The following is a 20883-nucleotide window of genomic DNA, read 5'->3' as shown; positions in this document are numbered from 1 at the left end:
ATGGGTATTTACATGGTATTTATGGGTGTCACAATGTCTGAAACTGACTCTTTAGTAACTCAGTGGGAGGCTCCAATATGGCAAAAGGTTAACAATTTATGAATTTCAAAAAAATAATAATGTCTGAGATTGTGCAAGAGAAAGTGTGTGTGTGTGTGTGTGTGTGTGTGTGTGTGTGTGTGTGTGTGACATTGCATTTGAGCGTATGTGAGGGTGAGGGACAGAGTGAGGGATAAGAGGTACAAATATGTGATGGAGTCTGAGAAAGAGAAAGACTGTGAAGAAGACAGGATGTGGGGGAAGAGAAAGCACCTGGTGTTCCTGGACCAGTTGGCTCTAGGACATCCCTAAGGTCTCCACGGGTCTCTCTGAGTCACTGACCTGTTCGGATGCAGCCCATGGTCACCAGCCACCACTCAGGCACTCGAGGCAGAATCAAGGCGAGACGGTCTCCCTGCTGCAGGCCACAGGTCTGCGTGAAGACGTTGGCTGCGCGGCAGGTGAAGTCTGTCAGCTCTCTGAAACTCCACTTCACTTCGTCTCCTTGGCTGTTCACCCACCACAGGGCTGGGTTGGGGCCTCTTTTGCCTTCCTGGTCAAGATCATACACCATGTGTTACTCCCTGCTTCAGAGGAAACGGGCACTTATTTCCCCAATCCACTGTCATAGGCGCATTCCAGTGTGAGCATAGCTCAGGAATTAAGACCCCATTTTATTTATTTATTTATTTATTTATTTATTTATTTATTTTTATCCTAACTCAAGGATATTTTTCCATTGATTTTTAGAGAGAGTGGAAGAGGAAGGGAAAGACCGAGAAAAATATTGATGTGAGAGAAACACATCCATTGGTTGCCTCCTGTATGGGCCCTGACCAGTGCCCAGGCCAGGGAAGAGCCTGCAATCAAGGTACATGCCCTTGACTGGACCCAAACTTGGGACCCTTTGGTCCATAGGCCAACACTCTATGCACTAAGCCAAACCGGTTAGGGCCCGAGACCTCATTTTAAATCATTTAAAGAGCCAAGTAAAGTTCGGGTGTGATCCAGCCAACTTCTTTTGGTCTACTGTAGCCATCTCCTCTCAAGTCATATAAAACCATGAATAGCTTCATGTCTCCAATTGAAGACTTAAAGCTCCATCCCCACGTGTCTCAGTTTCATGTAGACAGTGCATTCTCTTTGTGCCCCAGCATTCTTATCTATGAAGTGGATACAATATTACCTAGAAGGTCATAAAGTCTAAATGAGTTATTTAATGAGTAAAGCGTACATAACAGTAGATACTCAATAAATATGACTATTATCATAATTGCTACACAATAAAAGAGGCTAATTTAGGCTCTGAATATTTGGGGAAATTAATTTTTAAAATTAAGTTACCTCTAATAGTGAAATTTGTAAGAAGCAGACTGGGAAGGTTCAGGCCCCTATTCCTTCAGAGAAACATCAAGTAAACAGACTGAAATGGCTTTGTTGGGGCTCTTAAAACAGTCAAGGATCTGCAGCAACCAGCAAATGGCCACACAGCTAACGCCACACTCAGAACGGTAGGGCATGTTGTGATGTTCTGCTCACTTTTGCACCCCCCTTCTCTGATGTGGTGTCCCAGGGTTGGAAGGAGGTGTCGCTTGGTTCCCAGCCCCTCTCTGGGACAGAAGGAAAAGAGTGAAACTTGTCGGCAACATTCAGTGGCGAGTGAGATGTAGGAATTTATTTATTTATTCATTTATTTATAAATTCCCTAATAAAAAGTAATGTTGAGTATCTTGGAAACCAAGATGGCGGCATAAGGTAAACACCTAACTGTTGCCTACCACAACAATTTTGAAACTACAACTGGAAAACAGAGCACACACTGTCCAGAACCACCAGAAAGCTGGCAGAGTGGAAAACCTACAACTAGAGAAAAAAGAGAGGGGGACGCTGAGCCTCAGGAGCTGTGGAGGTGCGGAGATCTGTGAGCGCGGAAAGGGTGGCGGCTGAATATGCGGCAGGCTTGCTCCCAGCGCGTGGAGAGGGAGGACAGCAGACGCTGCATGGCTAGCTTTCTCGTTTGGGAGAAAAACAAAACCTCCCGACTGCACTGAAATCAAGCTGCAGTCAGGGAGAAACTGGTCTGTTTGGCAGCGGACGAGCCTCGAAAGCTGCCTTCTCTCAGAGGCGCTCAGCCATTGATTAGGGCACGGAGAAACCAGCCCTCTTAGGGCGGCGCGGACGGAAACCTAGTTTGTCTGCGCCATTCTGAGACTCTGCCCCATCCAAGCTGAGCACAGCCCTCCCAGTGACTGGATTTCTTGTTCGGGAGAAAAACAAAACCTCCGGTCTGCACTGAAATCCAGCCCCAGCTGGGGAGAAACTGGTCTGTTAGGCAGCGGGAGAGGCTCGAAAGCTGCCTTCTCTCAGAGGCACGCAGCCATTAATTCGGGCACGGAGAAACTGCCCCTCTTAGGGCGGAGCAGACGAGAAACCAAAGCTTGTCTGCGCCACCCTGAGACTCCGCCCCATCCAAGCTGAGCACAGAAGCTCTCCCAGCAGAGACACTGCTGATTCTCACAGCCAACTGGCTTGGAGTTCAATTCCCGCCAGTGATACCAACAATCCGAACCACTCTGAACTCCAGTTTCTGGGGACACGTGGGGGACCCAGACGCCTACATTACTCTCGGCCAGTCGGAGAGTGAGAGTGACTTTTCTGTCGGTGTGGACACCAGATTTCAAACACTCTCATAAGGGACACATTCAAGAGGCAGACTCAGTGAGCACCAAAGCCCTACTGTGTCTCCAGCACAGCAATTCTTCCGTTATAGACACAGCAGGTCCCCACAGCCAATTGGACCAGAGGTCAATTCCTCCCAGTGTACCAACAGCAATCAGGGCCTTTAACTACACCAAGACTTTCCACTCAGTCCACAAAGGGGAGTACCTGGGGTGATTGGGGAAGCTGAGCTACCGGCCCCTATAGGTCACCGACCACACAAAGCCACTCCATCAACACAGGGAGGCAGCCAAAATGTGGAGACATCAAAGTATGTCACAAGTAGGAGAGATAATGAAAGCAAACTAATGGACGACACAGTGTTCAGAACCATATTTATAAGGTTACTCAAGAATCTTCTAAAAACTTCTGAGAAACTTGAAGAGACCTTCAAGGACCTTAATGAGAATACCAAAAAAATGGAAAAGGACCAGTCAGAAATTATGCATACACTGTCTGAAATAAAGAATATACAGAGTAGACCACCGCACCCGAAGAATCAAACCAAAGATCTGGAATATAAGGAAGAAAAAAACACCCAACCAGAGAGGCGGAAAGAAAGAAGAATCCAAAAGTGTGAGGATAGCATAAGGAGCCTCCGGGATGGCTTTAAGCGTACCAATATCTGAATTTTGGGGGTGCCAGAAGAGAGAGAGCAAGATACTGAAAACCTATTTGAAGAAATAATGACAGAAAACTTCCCCCACCTGGTGAAAGAAATAGACTTACAAGTTCAGGAAGCACACAGAACCCCAAACAAGAGGAATCCAAAGAGGACCACACCAAGACACATCATAATTAAAATGCCAAGGGCAAAAGACAAAGAGAGAATCTTACAAGCAGCAAGAGAAAAACAGTTAGTTACCTACAAGGGAGCACCCATATGATTGTCAGCTGATTTCTCAACAGAAACTATGCAGGCCAGACGGGAATGGCAAGAAATATTCAAAGTGATGAATAGCAAGAACCTACAACCAAGACTACTCTACCCAGCAAAGTTATCATTCAGAATTGAAGGGCAGATAAAGAGCTTCACAGATAAGAAAAAGCTAAAGGAGTTCATCACCACCAAACCAGTATTATATGAAATGCTGAAAGGTATTCTTTAAAAAGAGGAAAAGAAGAAAAAAGTAAAGATAAAAATTATGAACAACAAATATCTATCAACAAGTGATTCTAAAAATCAAGTGAATTCAAAATCTGAGGAACAGAATAAACTGGTGAACATAATAGAATCAGAGGCATAGAATGGGACTGGATTGATAATTCTCAGGGGGAATGGGGTGTCTGTGTGGGGGGTATGGGAAGAGACTGGACAAAAATCATACACCTATGGATAAGAACAATGGGGGGGAGGGAACCGGGTGATGGGGAGATATGGGGGGAAAAAAGGAGAAACAATTGTAATAATCTGAACAATAAAGATTTATTAAAAAAAAAATGTTGAGTATCTTTGTAGGCTTGTTTGCTGTGTGTGTGACTCTCAAATGATATAGCTGTTCTGAATCTTTTGCCAATTTTCTAAGTGGGTTGTTTCTTTTTATTGTTGAGTTTGAGTCCTTTGTATATTTTAGATATGTCTTTTTTCTTTTTTATATATCTTTATAATTCTTATTATTCAAATTCATCTAGAAATAGGGTTTCATAAGCAATTGAAATTAAGTTGTTATTAGTTTAAAATAGATGTCTATAACTTTAAGACATTATATGTAATATACACAATTTACAGAATATACACAGAAGGAAATGAGAAGAGAATCAAAACATATCACTACAAAAATAATCAACCAAACACAAAAGAAAGTTGTAAAAGAGGAAATGATGGACAAAAATAAAAGCTATGATATCAAGAAAACAATTAACAAGATGGCAGTAGTAAGTCCTTCCCTATTAGTAATTGCTTTAAAGGTAAGAGAACTAAGTTTCCCAAAGACAACGATTGGTGGCAGGATCTAACTATATGCTGTCTACAAAATTATAGAATTAATAAAACCATTTTTGCAATAAAATGCTAACAATATATCAATTTATATAAGCAAAATCATATTTACATTATAATTCAAATTTAAGAATAATTATTCACTTATTCATTCAATATTAGTTAGATCTTATTACTTCTTAGGCTCTGTTCTTAGACCAAAAGGATACCACGGTAAACAAGGCACACATATGTGCCCATATGTAAATGGTTTAAATATTTATGGCCAATTTTCTTGTTTAACTCAACCGTCTTATTTTCCCCAAGTTTTCCATAATGAACATGATTTTTTAAAAAGATTTTTTATTCTTAAAACAAAATATGTTCATAGTAAAAGTTCAGGCAATACAGAAACTTATGAGCAGAAAAGGTTCTCATAAACAAAAAGATTTCTTCAAATTTCTCATCACATTCTTACTCCCTGAATGTTAGCACTGAAATGGTTTAGTGTATATTTTTCCAGCAATTTTCCCCTGACAGATGCACCAACATGATTTTTTGACTCAGATGATTGGAACCAAAGAATGTATCTCATCTGAAATAAGATTAATATATGTGCATATACATGTGTGTCTATACAGCTTTAAAAAATTCAGTGCTGTGAAAAAAATTCTTGCCCTACAGGTTAAAAAATATTAACAAGTATTGATGACAAGTTATGCACTGCTTATAGATAGGGTGCCTGGTACAGTACATAAGATTTCTGCAGGATTTTAAAAATGATGGAAAAGCTGGTATATTTGTTAGAGAGTGGGAATTTTTGAGCACTCCAGAGAGACCGTGGACTATGCCCCAGACAGAGTTGTCAGTGCTGACACCAGGCCAGGCCTTGAGATACGGTCTCATGGCCCCTTCCCAGCATGTAGGCCTTCTTTCATAGATCACTGTCAGCTTTCTGAAGAACAGGATGACCCTGTGAATAACAGGGTCATCAATGCCATGACTCTGACGTTGCTTGGGGAAAACTGTTTTGTCTTGGGTTGCTTGCTCTGCAAAAACAGGATGTGGTTAATGGGCTTAAAAGTGGTCCTGCACAAAGGGTCACTGCTGCTCTCTGGACTCCCTGTGCGGAGAAAGGCAGAGCCATTGCCGGTTGGCCAGCCGGCAGCTAATAAAGGCTCCCTAAATTTTGTCTGGACTCCAGTGGTCGTTCACTCGCCTTCGCTCCACAACAATATTAAGGTAGAAAACAATTGTTACCCAGAATTCAGACTGTGTTAGCTCCTAACTCCTGCACCTTGAAGAAGATATCACTTTACTAGTTATGTATTTCTGTGCTAAGGATTCATTTGATAATGTGATATTGACATGAAGCTGTTTTTGAGAAGATAAAATACAACCCTTAAACTAGATTTGAAATTTAAAATTTTAAGGGGTGAGATCTGAAACCAAGGGATATTGAGAAATCGTTTTAAAAGATAAAACACTGAGTAAGTAACTCAGCAGTAGAAAGAAATGAACAGCCCTGGCCAGTGTGGTTAGAGTGTCTGCCCTTGCACCAAAGAGTTCTGTGTTTGATTCCTGGTTTAGGGCAAGAACCAGGGTTGCAGGTTCGATCACGGCCAGATACCAACTAATGGCTGTGTCTCTCACATGTCCATGTTCTCTCTTTCTCTCTTTCTCCCTCTCCTTTCTCCCTCCCCCTTCCACTCTCTCTATAAAAAAAAAAAAAAAAAAAAATCAATGGAAAAATATCCTCTGGTGAGGATTAACAAAAAAAGAAAAAAAGACACAAACAACCAATCCACACAAACATTAGCTGAGTAAAAGAAACCAGACACAAAAGGGTGCAAGAGCAGGTCAGTGGTTGCCTGAGGCCCAGGGTCGGGGTGGGAGGGGGTTGGCTGAGAAAGGACAAAAGAAAGCTTTTGGGGTGATAGGAATAGTCTAGAGCTCAGTTTCAGGTGTGCAACCTAATGATTAGACATTTATTTAACTTATGAATATAACATTGTATGTCAATTGCAATTGAAAACAATTTTTAATTTAAAAAAAATAAAAATAAAGCCCTGACAGGTTTGGCTCAGTTGTTAGAACGTAGGCCTGTGGACTGAAGGGTCTAGAGCAGTGATGGCGAACCTATGACACGCGTGTCAGCACTGACACGCGTAGCTATTTCTGATGACACGCGGCCACTGAGGCGGCCGCATGCCGAGGATGAAACATTTGCTGCTCCTGAGGATGAAACATTTGCGAAATAATGTTTTTTCCTCAAAGTGACACACTACCTGAGTTACGCTCAGTTTTTTGGCGAAGTTTGACACACCAAGCTCAAAAGGTTGCCCATCACTGGTCTAGAGTTAGATTTCCAGACAAGGGCACGTACCTCAGTTGTAGGTTCATTCCCAGACCCTGTCAGGTCAACCAATGGATGTGACTCGCTCACATCAATGTTTCTCTCACTCTCCTCTTCCTCTAACTCCCTTCCCCTCTCTCCAAAATATCAATGAGGAAAAATATCCTTGGGTGAGGATAAATAAATACATTCAAGTCTCAATAAAACAAACAAAACCTCCACACATGTGAGTTTATTGCATGTAGAAAAGATTTACCTCATATTCTTTTAAAATTTTTATTTATTGATTCATTTTATAGAGAGAGGAAGTGAGAGAGAAAAACATTTATTTGTTGTTCCATTTATTTATGCATTCATTGGTTGATTCTTGCATGGGCCCTGAGCAGAAATCAAACCCACAACCTTGGTGGGTTGGGACGATGCTCTAACCAACTCAGCTACAAAGCACTTTCTTTTGTTTTATAATGAATTCTTTGCACGCGCGCGAGCACACACACACACACACACACACACACACACAATCAGGAGAGGGCACATAAAAATGGTGGATTTCTAACTTAAGACTGTTAAGTTTTAAGGGAGGTTCAGGGAGCAGAGTGGACCCAGTGGCGTGCCCTCTGCAGTCTTTAATAGGAGGAGCACCTAGATCTATGGATTGTAAGGCAGGTTTCGAAATTAATTTACTCCACAAATGTTTGTTGAAAAACTTCTACGTGTAAGACCTCACACATCACTAGAGAGACACTGATCATGGTTAAGGCAATTGGAAAAGTGAAACAGATCAGAAGTGTTGTAAGGATGAAAATTAATGGAATGAGGGTGCTGGGGGACATTGGGAGATATGGATGACTTGACAGTGACTGATAACAATGATATAAAACCCAACAAGAACAGGTATTTCATGGGGGAACCCTATTTACTTGGTGGTTATCTCCCTGGGTGGATGCATGAACTGATGAATAAGAATTTTATGAAGATAAATGCGAGAATAAAGTGATGGCTCCTTCCCTCCTCTCTAGGTCCACCCTCTCCGGCCCATCTCACAGTCCCAAAGGTCTTCGTCAGATGTTTGGTCTGGGCAGTAATGGAAGTCAAGTTATAGTCTGAAGGAAAAGATTTGGCATCATCAGATCATGAGAACAGGTTTAAAAAATGTATTTTAGAACTCGACAACCTGGACCCAAATTCTGCTCCTCCACTTAGGCATGTAATTTCTGTAGGTTATGAAAAACTCAGATCCTCAGTTTTCTCATCTGGGAAATGTGGATCATAAAAGGGCTCTCCTAACCAAAGCTCTATTTTCCTGGGAGTTATTATGAAAACTCAGAGAAAGGAGGAAGAAGTCCCATGAAAGGCATATAGGCCTTGAACACTAGCATGTGAACGCATATGTTAAATTCATGGGAAACTTAAAAATTCCATCAACTGTCAGACTACATTGCTGGAGAATTCTCTCTTTCTACAAAGAAAATGTTGGGTAACTTTTCACACTGTGATCATCATCAGCTGGGACTTAGTAGCTGGAACACCACCCATTGTCTACCCCATCCCCTGGGGTACACATCACTGCTCCCCTTTCGGTTTCCAGCACTTGGTGTCTTCTGAAGAGACCTGTAAACTCTAGAGGCTGAGGGACTGGTTTCTCTGGACAGACCCCAGTCGTCTTTGGTAGCGAGGCCTGCAGCTGGCCTTCCTCTCCTCACAGGAGGACAGCTGACTGAGCTCTACCTGTCAGGTGCGCAGGTGCACCAGCAGGGGGCCTGTCCCTTCCCTCTGTGCAGCCTGAAGTTGAGCCCAAGTTTGATGAGATGAATTCCAGTGAGGCTCACAGTCCCCTTACTGGAAGGTCAGAATTCAGATGAACATCAAGTTGCTGACCTTGTAGTTAGAACTTTGCATTTGGTCACTATTATCTGACTGTACCAGATACTTTTACCTGCTGTCATGTTTCTTAAGGGAGATTGTCCCCATTTCACAGATAAAACCACCGAGGCTCAGAGAAGTGCGGAAGTGGCCATGATGAGAAATGAGAATTAATCCCTAAAACATAAGCTTTTCCCATGACACTGGTAAGTTGAGGCAGACGCTTTATCGGGTCTGTGCCTCAGCCTATGAGGAACAAGATAAGCCAGAGAGATCACGCCTACCCTCACCCCCATCACAGGCGCCTCCTCACCTTCTCCATTTGAGTCCAGTAGTCCAGGACATCACTTGCAAAGTTAAATTTCTCAGGTGTATCATGGTCATTCCATCGCGGGGCGCCAGTTGCTGATACAGACTGGGAGCGCAAGTGCCAAGGGGCAGGCTGGAAGGCGTGGCAGAATTTGTGGGTGCCCCAAAGGACCCGGAGCCTCATCAGCCACTGCATGTCGGAGCAGTCCTCAGGAAGCAGGCACGGACTTCTCAGTCACCACCTGCTTCGGGAAGAGATGGCTAATAGGTCAGTCGTGGAGCAGGACTTTCCTCCACAAGATGAGGCACATTTCTGGTTCATGGCTGGAGTTTGGTTTCAGCTGACCAGTATTTGGAGGCACAACTTAGTGACTTAAGATTTAGGATTTCTCTTCCCAGCTCAGGAACCACAGGCAGAGAGGGATTATAGCTACTGGATGAGATTGGTACACCTTCCTGAGGGTCTTCTCCTTCTCTCTCACCCCCTGGGAGTTCAGCTCAGGTTGGCAGCCATGGGACCAGCCCCTTTGCGGGAAACTCACCACTTGAAAGTCCTGTTCTCCATGCTAGCCTGGCTCTAACTCCTCTCTTCCTGCCGAGCCCAACTGTGCTGTTCTCATGGGAGCTGTTATATTTTTAGATGATTCCCTGTCCAAAGTTCATTGGTCCATGGTTGAGCAATCATTCCTTGCGATTTTTTAATCCAGACTGAGCTGCCCACAATCCCTTTCTCAAATATGTGTGTGTGCTTGTTACCGAAGGGTGTAAAGGCACTCTGTCTCCGGGGGAGGCCACAAAGTGCGCCTCTGAGAACCTGTCGGTGGTTATGATTCCTGTCATGTGAGATGACTGTTCTGCAGGAGAGAAGAAAACTCATGTGCAGAGACGGGACTGAGGGGCTGAGAGGACCTGGAACACCTTCCAGTTGCTGGTCCATAGTGCTCCTCAGTCCCCTCGGCATCTCCCCTCCTTTCTTGTTAATACCCTGTCCTGGATTCTGTAAGCCAAGCAGTTTTCCTGCCTGAGATCAGGTTTCAGTCACTTGAGACTGTGGACGAAAGGGGCCACATGCTGACCTGCCAAGCTCAGGGGAGGCCTGCATGGCAGTCTTGCAAACTCGGAGACCTAAAGTCACCACAAAGGATGGTCTGAAATTAAACTTCAACTAAAAGCAGTTATGGTGGGCAGTTATGTCTTAGGCCAGTATCTTCACTGACAAGGTCAACCTTTATCTTCACTGAGCTTATCTGTCTTTTTGCATCTATGATAACATACCCTTGAAATGTCTGGGTAACTTGTAACTTCCCTTTTTCTGGAGTCCCTGGGGCACAACCAAATGTGGTGGGTGCCAGGACAGATACCACAAATTCCTTCATTATCATGTTAATTGTTCCTGTACCCACCTAAGTATGTGTCCATCATTTTACTTTTTATCCAAACCCAGGGGTTTCCCCCACTTTGCTTTATTCCATCTCCTGAATCTATCACCAATTAATTTCATGTAACCCACCTATGTCCCTCCTTTGATGGCAATGTATAAATACAAATATAACCCACCATTCTCTGGAGCATTATCTCAATTCGTTGAGGTTCTGTTTCCTGGCATATATGGACAGTATGGCTCAAATAAACTCACAAAAATTTTTTATAGGTTTAAATGTTGTTGTTTTTTACATTAACAAGACTATGAGGATATTGACAAATATACACAACCATACTCGGGACTGATGAGGCTAATACCACAGCACCTTCCCTCCTGGACTGGGTTCTAGCCTCAGGACCCTCCCAGGACAGTGACAGGGCAGCTATTATCAGAGTTGACCCATGAAACTTCTTTGCCACTCCAGGTCCCAACAAATGCCCTTAAAATGGGAGTGAAAGGGGCAGAAATAGAATGTTGGGAAACCAGCTAGTATTGTAGGAAATATTAATCCTGCTCTGTTAACCGTGATTGTTTCATTCTGATTAAAGAAGGCACATTCTGACCTGGCTGGCAGTGCACTCAGGACCTGGGAGCTCACCTGGAAATGCAGCCTGCCCTCCCCATTTGGAGCTGCCTATTATCATGGAAAGATTAACTTTGCTGCAGAAACCAGAGGCGCCAGCCAGCCTTTTTGCATACCTGCAGGCCTTTGCAAATCTCCAGCCTGCTTACCTGTTAACGAACTTTTGGCCCACCCTTTGGCTATTTCCCCCATAATCCCAGCCCTTGCACCTCACTAAACCCTTTGAAGATCCCCAGCCTTTTTGCATATCTGTCAACTGCCCATTTGCCCTTTTGCCTACTTTCCTTTGTACTTCTACTGATATAAACAGTTGGCTTATGGTGGGGGGCAGAGCAGATTTTTGTGGACAACCTGCTGCTCTCCCATATTGCCGGAAATCTATATATATAAAAGGCTAATATGCAAAGTGTTCCCTCGGGAGTTTGACCAGGAGACCTGGAGTTCAATCGCTTGCTATGAGGTATGCTGGCTACAAGGGGGCGGCGCTGAACATGGCAGGCAACCAGTGGCATCGGAGGTGGCAGGGCGCTGAGAGAGCAAGGGGAGGAGGAGGCAGGGAGGTGGGGAGGTGGGAAGGCAGGGAACCTGATTGGCCCTCATCCCCAGCCAGGCCTAGGGATTCTACTCGTGCACAGATTTTGTGCACCGGGCCTTTAGTATTGGAATAAATGCTCATATGTGATTCAAGCCTGTCTCTGCTTAATTGGCTTGAGTAGTGACAGGCAGCATGGACCCATTGTTTGTCCAGTTACAGAATCAAAACCCTGTTTTCTTAGGTTCCTTCTTGAAGTTTGAGGGTAAAAAGTGGCTTAAGCTAGAATTATCTTTCCATGAGAATGTTGACTAAGGGAAGGTGGCCTCACAAATAGCTTGGAGGTTCAAGCACATCATCACTGCAAACAGGGAAGCCCCCTCACCTGGTTTCAGCAGTTAGATGCTGCTGCTTGACCACAGACCCCCAGAATAGACCAATAAAACTTGACTCAGCTTACTTTCAGGTCCTTTTTAAAAAAAAAATGTTTTATTGATTTCTGAGAGGAAGGGAGAGGGAGAGAGGGATAGAAACATCAATGATGAGAGAGAATCACTGATCGGCTACCTCCTGCACGCCCCCTACTGGGTATCCAGCCCACAACCCAGGAATGAAACTGTGACCTCCTGCTTCACAGGTCGATGCTCAACCACTGAGCCACGCTGGCTGGGCTCAGGTCCTTTTGACCCATAATAACCTAACCCCAATTAATTTTGATGCTGCCCCCAGAACCCTGCTCTGCATTCCCAGTAGGAAAACCATAGCTAAATATGTCATTGGATTACTGTCTGCAGAAAAGAGCACAGACATATGAGAAGTTCACCCCTTAGAGTTTGCTTGTCAGCATGGTCCTTAGGCCACAGGAACTACAATAAGCCCCTTCCTTTTTAGTGCCTGACAACTAACAGCACCATCTTTTGTTTTGTGGAGCACCTTTGGAAGAAAGGCCCTGAGGTATCAGCTGATCCAGACCTGGCCCTCAAACACATTTCCTTTGGAGAAAAAATTATCTGCTCCATTTGTTGGTGTTTTCATTTGTTTGTTTGTTTGTTGTTAATCCTCACCTGAGGATATTTTTCCCATTGATTTTTAGAGAGAGAGGAAGGGAAGGAGAGAGACAGGGAAAGAGAAACATCGATGTGAGAGACACCTTGATTGGTTGCCTCTCCCTTCCCCCCCTCCCCTAGCTCCCACCAACCCTTCAGTCTGACAGCTGATGCTCTAACCACTGAGAAAATGGATTAGGGATGTTCTCCACCTTTGCAGGGTTCCCACCACTCCTTATTTTGCCACACACCCCTGTTTTTCCACTTACTGTTCAGCCTCTGTGGACATTTGAGCTTAAAAACCCTGATCTAAGCCAACACCCCAAGAGGAATTTCTCCAGGTTGCAAGGCAAGTTTAGGAGCAGAGCTGGTCCGAGAAGCCCATTTCCCCTGCTGTTATTTCCAACATGTACCTCCCTCCACCAGCACCAACTGGTTTAGAGCAAGAATATCAGACTCCGTTGTTATTTTCATACACAGGACCTCAGAAGATCCCTTAAACTATCCAAGGACAGCTCAAAAAAGACCTCTTAAACCAAAGGGAGTGAAATAACAAAGAAATTAATTAATCCTCAGAATCAGACTATATTCGAAGGAAGAATCTTTATATATATATTATTGATTTTTTTACAGAGAGGAAAGAAGAGGGATAGTTAGAAACATCGATCAGCTGCCTCCTGCACACCCCTTCCTAGAGATGTGCCCGCAACCAAGGTACACGCCCTTGACTGGAATCGAACCAGGGACCCTGGGACCCTTCAGTCCGCAAGCTGGGGCTTTATCCACTGAGCCAAACCGGTTAGGGCAGAATCTTTTGTTGTTGTTGTTAGTCCTCACCTAAGGAGACCTTTTCTATTTAGTTATTTATTTAGTTAGTTAATCCTCACCTGAGGATATTTTTCCATTGCTTTTCAAAGAGAGTGGAAAGAGGGGAGGGGGAGGGGAGAGACAGGGGGGGGAGAGAGAGAGAGAGAGAGAGAGAGAGAGAAACACTAATATGAGAGACACACATGGATTGGTTGCCTTCCGCATGCACCTGGGGCACAGGATGGAACCTGCAACCGAGGTACATGCCCTGACCAGGAATTAAACCCGGGACCCTTCCATGTGCAGGCCAATGCTCTAACCACTGAAAATACACCAGCCAGGTCTGGAGGAAGAATCTTTAAAGAGATAATTAAGTTAAAATGAAGTCACTAGGTGGACCCTAATCCAATATAACTGACGTCCTTTTAAGAAGAGATCGGGACTCAGACACATAGAGGGAGAATGTGGTGTGAACATGAAGACGGACAACTTCGAGCCCAGAGCTAAGCCCAAGAAGAGACCCCCTGTTGACACCTTGATCTCAGACTTCTTGCCTCCTGAGCTGTGAGAGGTAAATTCCTGAGGTTTACGCCCCCAGACTGTGGTTCTTTGTAACAGCAGACCTAGCTATCCAATACACCTCTCTTAATCAAACAACAAAGAACTTACGTAGGCATTACTTATCCTATAAATGTGTTTGAAATTCTGTTTAATCTTCATCATGGGAGAGGGCCAAGTGTCACAAGCACCCAGCTGGGAGGACTGTGGGAGCTGACAGCGTGCTCTTAGGATAAGGTGACCAGACGTCCCGCTTTTGGCGGGACAGTCCCAATTTTTAACAATTTGTCCCAGTCCCGCGGCGTTTTTAAAAAGTCCCGATTTTTGGAAAGAATGCACGACAAGCTAGGGAACGGCCAGAGAACGGGAAGGGAACGGGAAGGGAATATACGGTTTTCGGGGGCCATGCGGCTATTTAGCCAGGATATGAGTTTTATATTATTTTTGTTAATTTTATAATGTTAAACTTTAATAATAACAAATAATTGTTGAGAACTGATTATCGAGAACTGCTTATCAAAGTTCGCATTGTTGATCAGTTGTTGGAATTCGACCACCATTGTTTGGACTTAATGAACAATGGCATTTTTTGGGATTGGCAACGATGAAAACATTTTGTAACTGTCTCTCAGACGATACACATCGTACTGCGTGCTAGTAAGCTAGTTAAACAAGTGATGTCATTACAAACCAGCTATTCAGATAATTTAGGTAATTTATTTATTTATTTATTTCATAAATACATAAATTTTCTTGAATTTAGCAGACAGTACTCGTATTATAGTGGCGGCAAAAAGTCTAGCGCCAGCCTTGAAAGTGACACTTACGACTTACGTTATGGCAAATTCAGAGGAAAAATAATACAAGTTAATATTGTTATTATTTAGAAAGAAATATAGGATTAAAATAATTTTTAAAATATAGTTACTTTATAACAATCAAATTAATTTAATTTATAAACTAACAATAAAATATGTTCATGTAATTATGTACCTACTTACTGTGTTTTTAAGCAATATGTATATAATAATTTATAATATAATTTTAAATTATTTTTTTTAGATTTTTAAAATAATGAGTAAGAAAAGAGGATGCAAACTCAACAATGATCTAAGAAGTGAATTTCCTTTTATTAAAAAAAACAAAAGCAATTACAATATAGACCAAATTTTTAATCAAGAACCACCCCACCACCCCCCCCACCCCACCCCGCCCCGGGCCGAAACCTGTTTGGCTCAGTGGATAGAGCGTTGGCCTGCGGACTCAAGGGTCCCAGGTTCGATTCCGGTCAAGGGCATGTACCTTGGTTATGGGCACATCCCCAGTAGGGTGTGTGCAAGAGGCAGCTGATCGATGTTTCTCTCTCATCTATGTTTCTAACTCTCTATCCCTCTCTCTTCCTCTCTGTAAAAAATCAATAAAATATATTTTAAAAGAAAGAAAGAACCCCCCCACCACCACCACCGTCAATGGTGTCCCACTTTACCAATGTTAAAATCTGGTCACCTTACCTTAGGAGCCAAGTGACACAGGTTCAAATGCCAGCCCCTCACTCCTCACCTACACAGCTTTGGACAATTTTCTTAACCTCCCTCCAAAATATGGAAATATTAGCAACACCTGGAGTAGTGAATGAATGACATCCCGTGTGAAGCATGTGAGCACAGACGCAGCACAGATGAATAATCCAGGTCTGGGGGTTTCTGCTAACAAACACTCTCTCTGGGGAAACTCATTGAACAATCAGGCTTCAAAAAAGATGGCTGCTTGAGCTTTGGAATTAACGTCTAATGAGAAGGATCAGGGGTACACTGCTGAGCAGAAACCACAGCGTCCAGCTTTAGCATTAATACATTAAGAAGGCTAAACATGGGGATATCTATACTTACCTGTCTATCTCTATCTTCATGTATAACTGTCTTTATAACTGTCAATTTCTATATCTATAATTATGCCAACATATGCTGTCACTATCTGTAGCTATAACTTTATCATATCTATACCTATAACTACATCAATAGCTGTGTTTATGTCTATATCCATATTGATATTGATATATCTCACTATATATTACCACAGTGATATCTATAACTACATGTATATCTGTGTCTATAACTATGTATATGTATATGTATATGTATATGTATATGTATATGTATATGTATACACTGGAGGCCTGGTGCACAGATTCATGCACTGGTGGGGTCCCTTGACCTGGCCTGTAGGGATCTGGCTGAAACCGGCAGTCCAACATCCTCCAAGGGATGTAGTAGTACGCGAAGTGGCAGGCAGCTGGGGAGGAGCCCGAGCCCCGGCGGGGCGCTGCCGCTCCCGCTCCCGCTCATCCCAGCCCTGCTGCACCTGCTGCCACTGCCTCTCCTTAGGCCCCCTCCGCCTAGGGTAATACCAGCGCCCCATGAACGAGAAGCAGCTGCAGGCTCACGCCCAGTCAGTCCCAATGCTGTTCCCATCCCAATCCCATCCTGGTCTGGATGGGGGAGGGGCACCCAGGGGTGTCCATGGGAGAGGCTTGCGCTGCTGCAGCTGCACTCACCAGCTGTGAGCCCAGTGCCTGATGACCATAAGTCAGAGGAGCAGTGGTCCCATAGGGGGCAGCTCCTGCGTTGAGCATCTGCCACCAGATGGTCAGTGCATGTCATAGCGACTGGTTGAACGGATGAACGGTCACTTAGGCTTTTATATATATAGATATTCCTCACAATGCCTGACATTGGAATGCAACAATGATTTTCCCTGTTGCCATAATTTGGAAAACTAAAAGATGAAAATTGGGGAGTGAAGATACAGTGTGCCTACAAAATGTCTGAATTACAGATAAATATATTTTTCATTCATCAAATATTTACTGTGCCACATATGGTTTTAGATACCATCAGATATTATTTAGGCTGCAAGCGTTCATACCCTCCTGGGCTTTATCATCTAAGGCAGTGATTTTCAACCTGTGTACCACAAGAATTTTTAAAACATGCAATACCTGACTATTTAGTCAGGAGCACTGACCTCTTTTCCCTTAGAATGTCAATTTTAAAAAATGACAACGGCCAACACAATAATAGCCAACTAGTGTGGATGAATAAAAATAATATCTATTTTTGGTCAGAGTGGCAAAAAATAGAACATATTTTTTTGGTGTGCCACAGAGTGTGGGGAAGCACAGGACTTGGTTGGAAAGTCTGTAAGGAGGATTCTCCGAAAGGTTGGAGGCCTCTAGGGGGACCTTGCCAAAGGCGGCAGACTCTGCCTTGACTTTTCCAAACAAGGGTGTTTTGCTGGAATCTTTATGTTTATTCTTTAGATGCCCTTACTTAAAGGACACTACACACGCATGTGTCTCCTCAAGGATATTTACCCTGCTGATACTATCTAATAGTTAATTTTAGTTCAAGCTGCTGTTACAATAAAAGCCTAAGGAGGCAGGCGAATGGGGCTGTGGTTCCTTTAGCCAGGCAGCCCCTTAGCCTTCTCTTTCACAGCAAATCATGTGTCAGAGAAATCATTCATCAAGGTCTGCTGGTCAGCCCCGGCAACAGAGTTATAGTAATTAGTTTATGTGTGCCATGGGATAAAAATGATTGAAAATTACTGATCTCAGCACATCCTACAAAATAGTTTTAAAGAACAATCGTGTGAGTCCCACTGACATGGCTCAGTGGTTGAGTGTTGATCAGGAGGTTGAGGTTCAATTCCTGGTCAGAGCACATGCCCAGGTTGTGGGCTTGCTCCCCAGTGTGGGGTGTGCAGTAGGCAGCCGATCAATGATTTTTTCTCATCATTGATGTTTCTATCTCTCTCTCCCTCTCCCTTCATCTCTGAAATCAATTAATCCTATATAATAAAAGCCTAATATGCAAATCAACTGAACAGCAGAACAACCAGTCACTATGATGCTCACTGACCACTAGGGGTCATCTCCTACTACATCCCTTGGGGGATGTTGGACTGCCGGTTTCAGCCAGATCTCTGCAGGCCAGGTTGAGGGACCCCACCAGTGCATGAATCCGTGCACCAGGCCTCCAGCTGTCCCCTGGTGGTCAGTGCACTCCCAGAGGGGAAGTGTGCTCAGTCAGAAGCCAGGCTGGTGAGGGCAGCAGCGGTGGCGGGAGCCTTACCGCCTCCGATGCAGGTGGGCGGTAAGGAGCGAGCGGTCCTGGACTTGTGAGAGCCCCGGACTGCGAGACGGCACAGGCCAGGCTGAGGAACGCTCCCCCCAGTGCATGAATCTCATGCACTGGGCCTCTAGTATAATATATAACATATGATATATGATATACAATATACAATATATGATATATAACATATGATATATAATATGTAACATGTGATACATGATATGTGATGCCTAATACATAATACATGATATAAATATATAATATATAATATATAATATATAACACATAACACATAACATATAGCATATAACATCCTACCTAATAATAGACAAATATGCAAATTGACCATACCTCCGACACACCCACAAGCCACGCCCGCCATCCAATCAGAGCGAGTATGCAAATTAACCCAACCAAGATGGCTACAACCACAGAGAGCAAGGTTTCCTAGGTAACAGAGGAAGCCAAGCTTTCTGCCTGCCCTTGCCAGGCCTAAGCCTCCACTCAAGCTACAAAGTTTCAATTATAGAAGGTAAACAAATTCAAACAGAAATGGCGGCAGAGGGGCATGCAGGAGGTAGCCGATCAATGATTCTCTCTCATCCTTGATGTTTCTATCTCTCCTTTTCCCTTCCTCTCTGAAATCAATAAAGAAATATATTTTTTTTAAAATGGCGGCAGAATGGAGCTTGAGAGAGCAGGCCAGGGTTGCCCCGGCAACAGGGGAAGCAAAGCTTTCCCCACACCCTGGCCAGGCCCAGGCCTCCGCTTAAGGCTACAAAGTTTCAATTATAACCCCAACAGAAATGGCTGCCAGCCGCGGAGGGAGCTCCAGGATTGACTCCGCTCCAGGCTACAAAGTTTCAATTGTAGAAGGTAAATAAATTCCAGATACCAGGGCCTCCACTTGGGTTGCCAGGGGGGGTGGCTGGCCTGCAAACCACCACAGGCCCCTCACTCAGGCTGCCCCATGCCCCAAGGGAACCCCATCCTGATCAGGGACACCCTTCAGGGCAAACCAGCTGGCCCCCACCCCTGTACCAGGCCTCTATCCTATCTAATAAAAGAGTAATATGCAGATTGATCATCACTGCAACACACAATATAACTGCCCTCATGTGGTCAAAAATCCTGCCCCCATGTGGACACAAGATGGCCACCACAAGATGGCCAACAGGAGAGGGCAGTTGGGAGGCACCCTGCCTGCAAGGGAGGGCAGTTGAGAGGGACCAGGCCTGCAAGGGAGGGCTGTTGGAGGTGATCAACCCTGCAGGGGAGGGCAGTTAGGGGTGACCAGGCCAGCAGAGGAGGGAAGTTGGGGGCAAACAGGCTGGCAGCAGAGTGGTTAGGGGGTGATCAGGCTGGCAGGCAGAAGCGGTTAGGGGCAATCAGGAAGGCAGGCAGGCAAGCAGTTGGGAGCCAGCAGTCCTGGATTGTGAGAGGGATGTCCGACTGCCCGTTTAAACAGGCAGTCGGACATCTCTCGAGGGGTCCCAGATTGGAGAGGTTACAGGCTGGGCTGAGGGACAACCCCCCTCCGTGCATGAAATTCATGCACCGGGCCTCTAGTATAATATATAATATATAATGTGTAATATATAATATATAATATATAATACAATCATTTGAAATACTTTAAGTTCAGTTTGGCACTGGCTTTTGAGAGGTGGCTCGGCCCACTGCACTATGCTCAGGCCCACAGTGCCTTGAGATCCAGCAACAGAGCTCTGATTTCACCAGGCTTTAGCCTGAAAAAACTATTTATTTTATCAGATAACAGACTTAGTGTGTCCCAGGGGATCTTAGAGTTACACAGCCAGGTTTGGTTCCACTGCCTACCAACTGAGTGATTTTGGCCACTATTTGTGTCTCTGAACTTGAAGGCACAGTACCAATACCTACCACCCAGCTGCCCACAGGATTAGTAAGATAATCTACAAAAATCTCTTTGCCAGTGACAATCCGAGTGCAATAGACACTGTGTCTAATAAGGGTAAGGGCTCAATAAATATTGAGGTGCCCTGTAGCACCCAGCAATTTCTAAAGCTCAACCCCCTGTTAGGTATGAACATTTTTTAGAAAATGAAAGCCATGCCCTTTATATAATGTGAACCCACTACTGCATAGTGGAATCTTTTCCAAGTATTCGCCTTCTGGGTCTTTTTTATTCCACTCTGCACCCTCCACCCCATGCACAGCTGTCTAACATTACATTGATCACCTGCTATGTGCCAGCCACTGTGCTAGGCACAGCCTATGCATATCCCCATGGATCCCCTACTCAATATCACCACCTTCATTTTACAGTTAAGGAAATGAAGTATCAGAGAGGTTAGGACACTTACCAAAGACCAGCCAACCTACAGTCAGACTTGCAGATTTTCAATTCCAGACTCTGTATATACTTACTGGCCCAGACACACACATACAGAGAGAGAGAGAGAGGGAGGGAGGGAGAAGCTGCCATTCACCTCTCATTTGCCTCCGTCTTACCTGGAACTGGGGATTGTCTAGGAGACAGTTGGGTCAGCTCTCGGATTGTCACAGAAAAGTGAAGTTTGACTATGTAGTCCTCTCTGGTCAGCAGTTTCCAGGGGT

General features: G+C 44.3%; 1 protein-coding gene across 6 annotated transcripts in view; it reads right to left on the bottom strand.

The window, feature by feature from the left end:
• The window catches only part of LOC114229714 (acyl-coenzyme A synthetase ACSM1, mitochondrial-like), a 55000-nt gene extending 34135 nt beyond the window's left edge, over positions 1-20865 (bottom strand). For 2 of the 6 annotated variants that reach the window (XM_054714201.1, XM_054714205.1), the window contains exons 1-3: positions 20779-20865; positions 9208-9448; positions 382-592 (exon numbers count right to left, since the gene is read on the bottom strand). In XM_054714201.1, coding sequence (XP_054570176.1) covers positions 382-592; positions 9208-9399 — 403 coding nt within the window. In that variant the 5' untranslated portion in view covers positions 9400-9448; positions 20779-20865. Of the gene's footprint in view, positions 1-381; positions 593-9207; positions 9449-9745; positions 9767-20778 lie in introns of those variants that run through there. The other 4 variants (XM_054714202.1, XM_054714206.1, XM_054714203.1 and 1 more) reach the window with 4 other exon arrangements.
• Positions 20866-20883: the final 18 nt, after the last annotated feature.

The sequence above is a fragment of the Eptesicus fuscus genome, chromosome 4, assembly GCF_027574615.1.
Source record: "Eptesicus fuscus isolate TK198812 chromosome 4, DD_ASM_mEF_20220401, whole genome shotgun sequence".
NCBI classification, from domain to species: Eukaryota; Metazoa; Chordata; class Mammalia; order Chiroptera; family Vespertilionidae; genus Eptesicus; species Eptesicus fuscus.
Note: the sequence above shows the minus strand (reverse complement) of the source record. Positions and strands in the feature narration are given on the sequence as shown.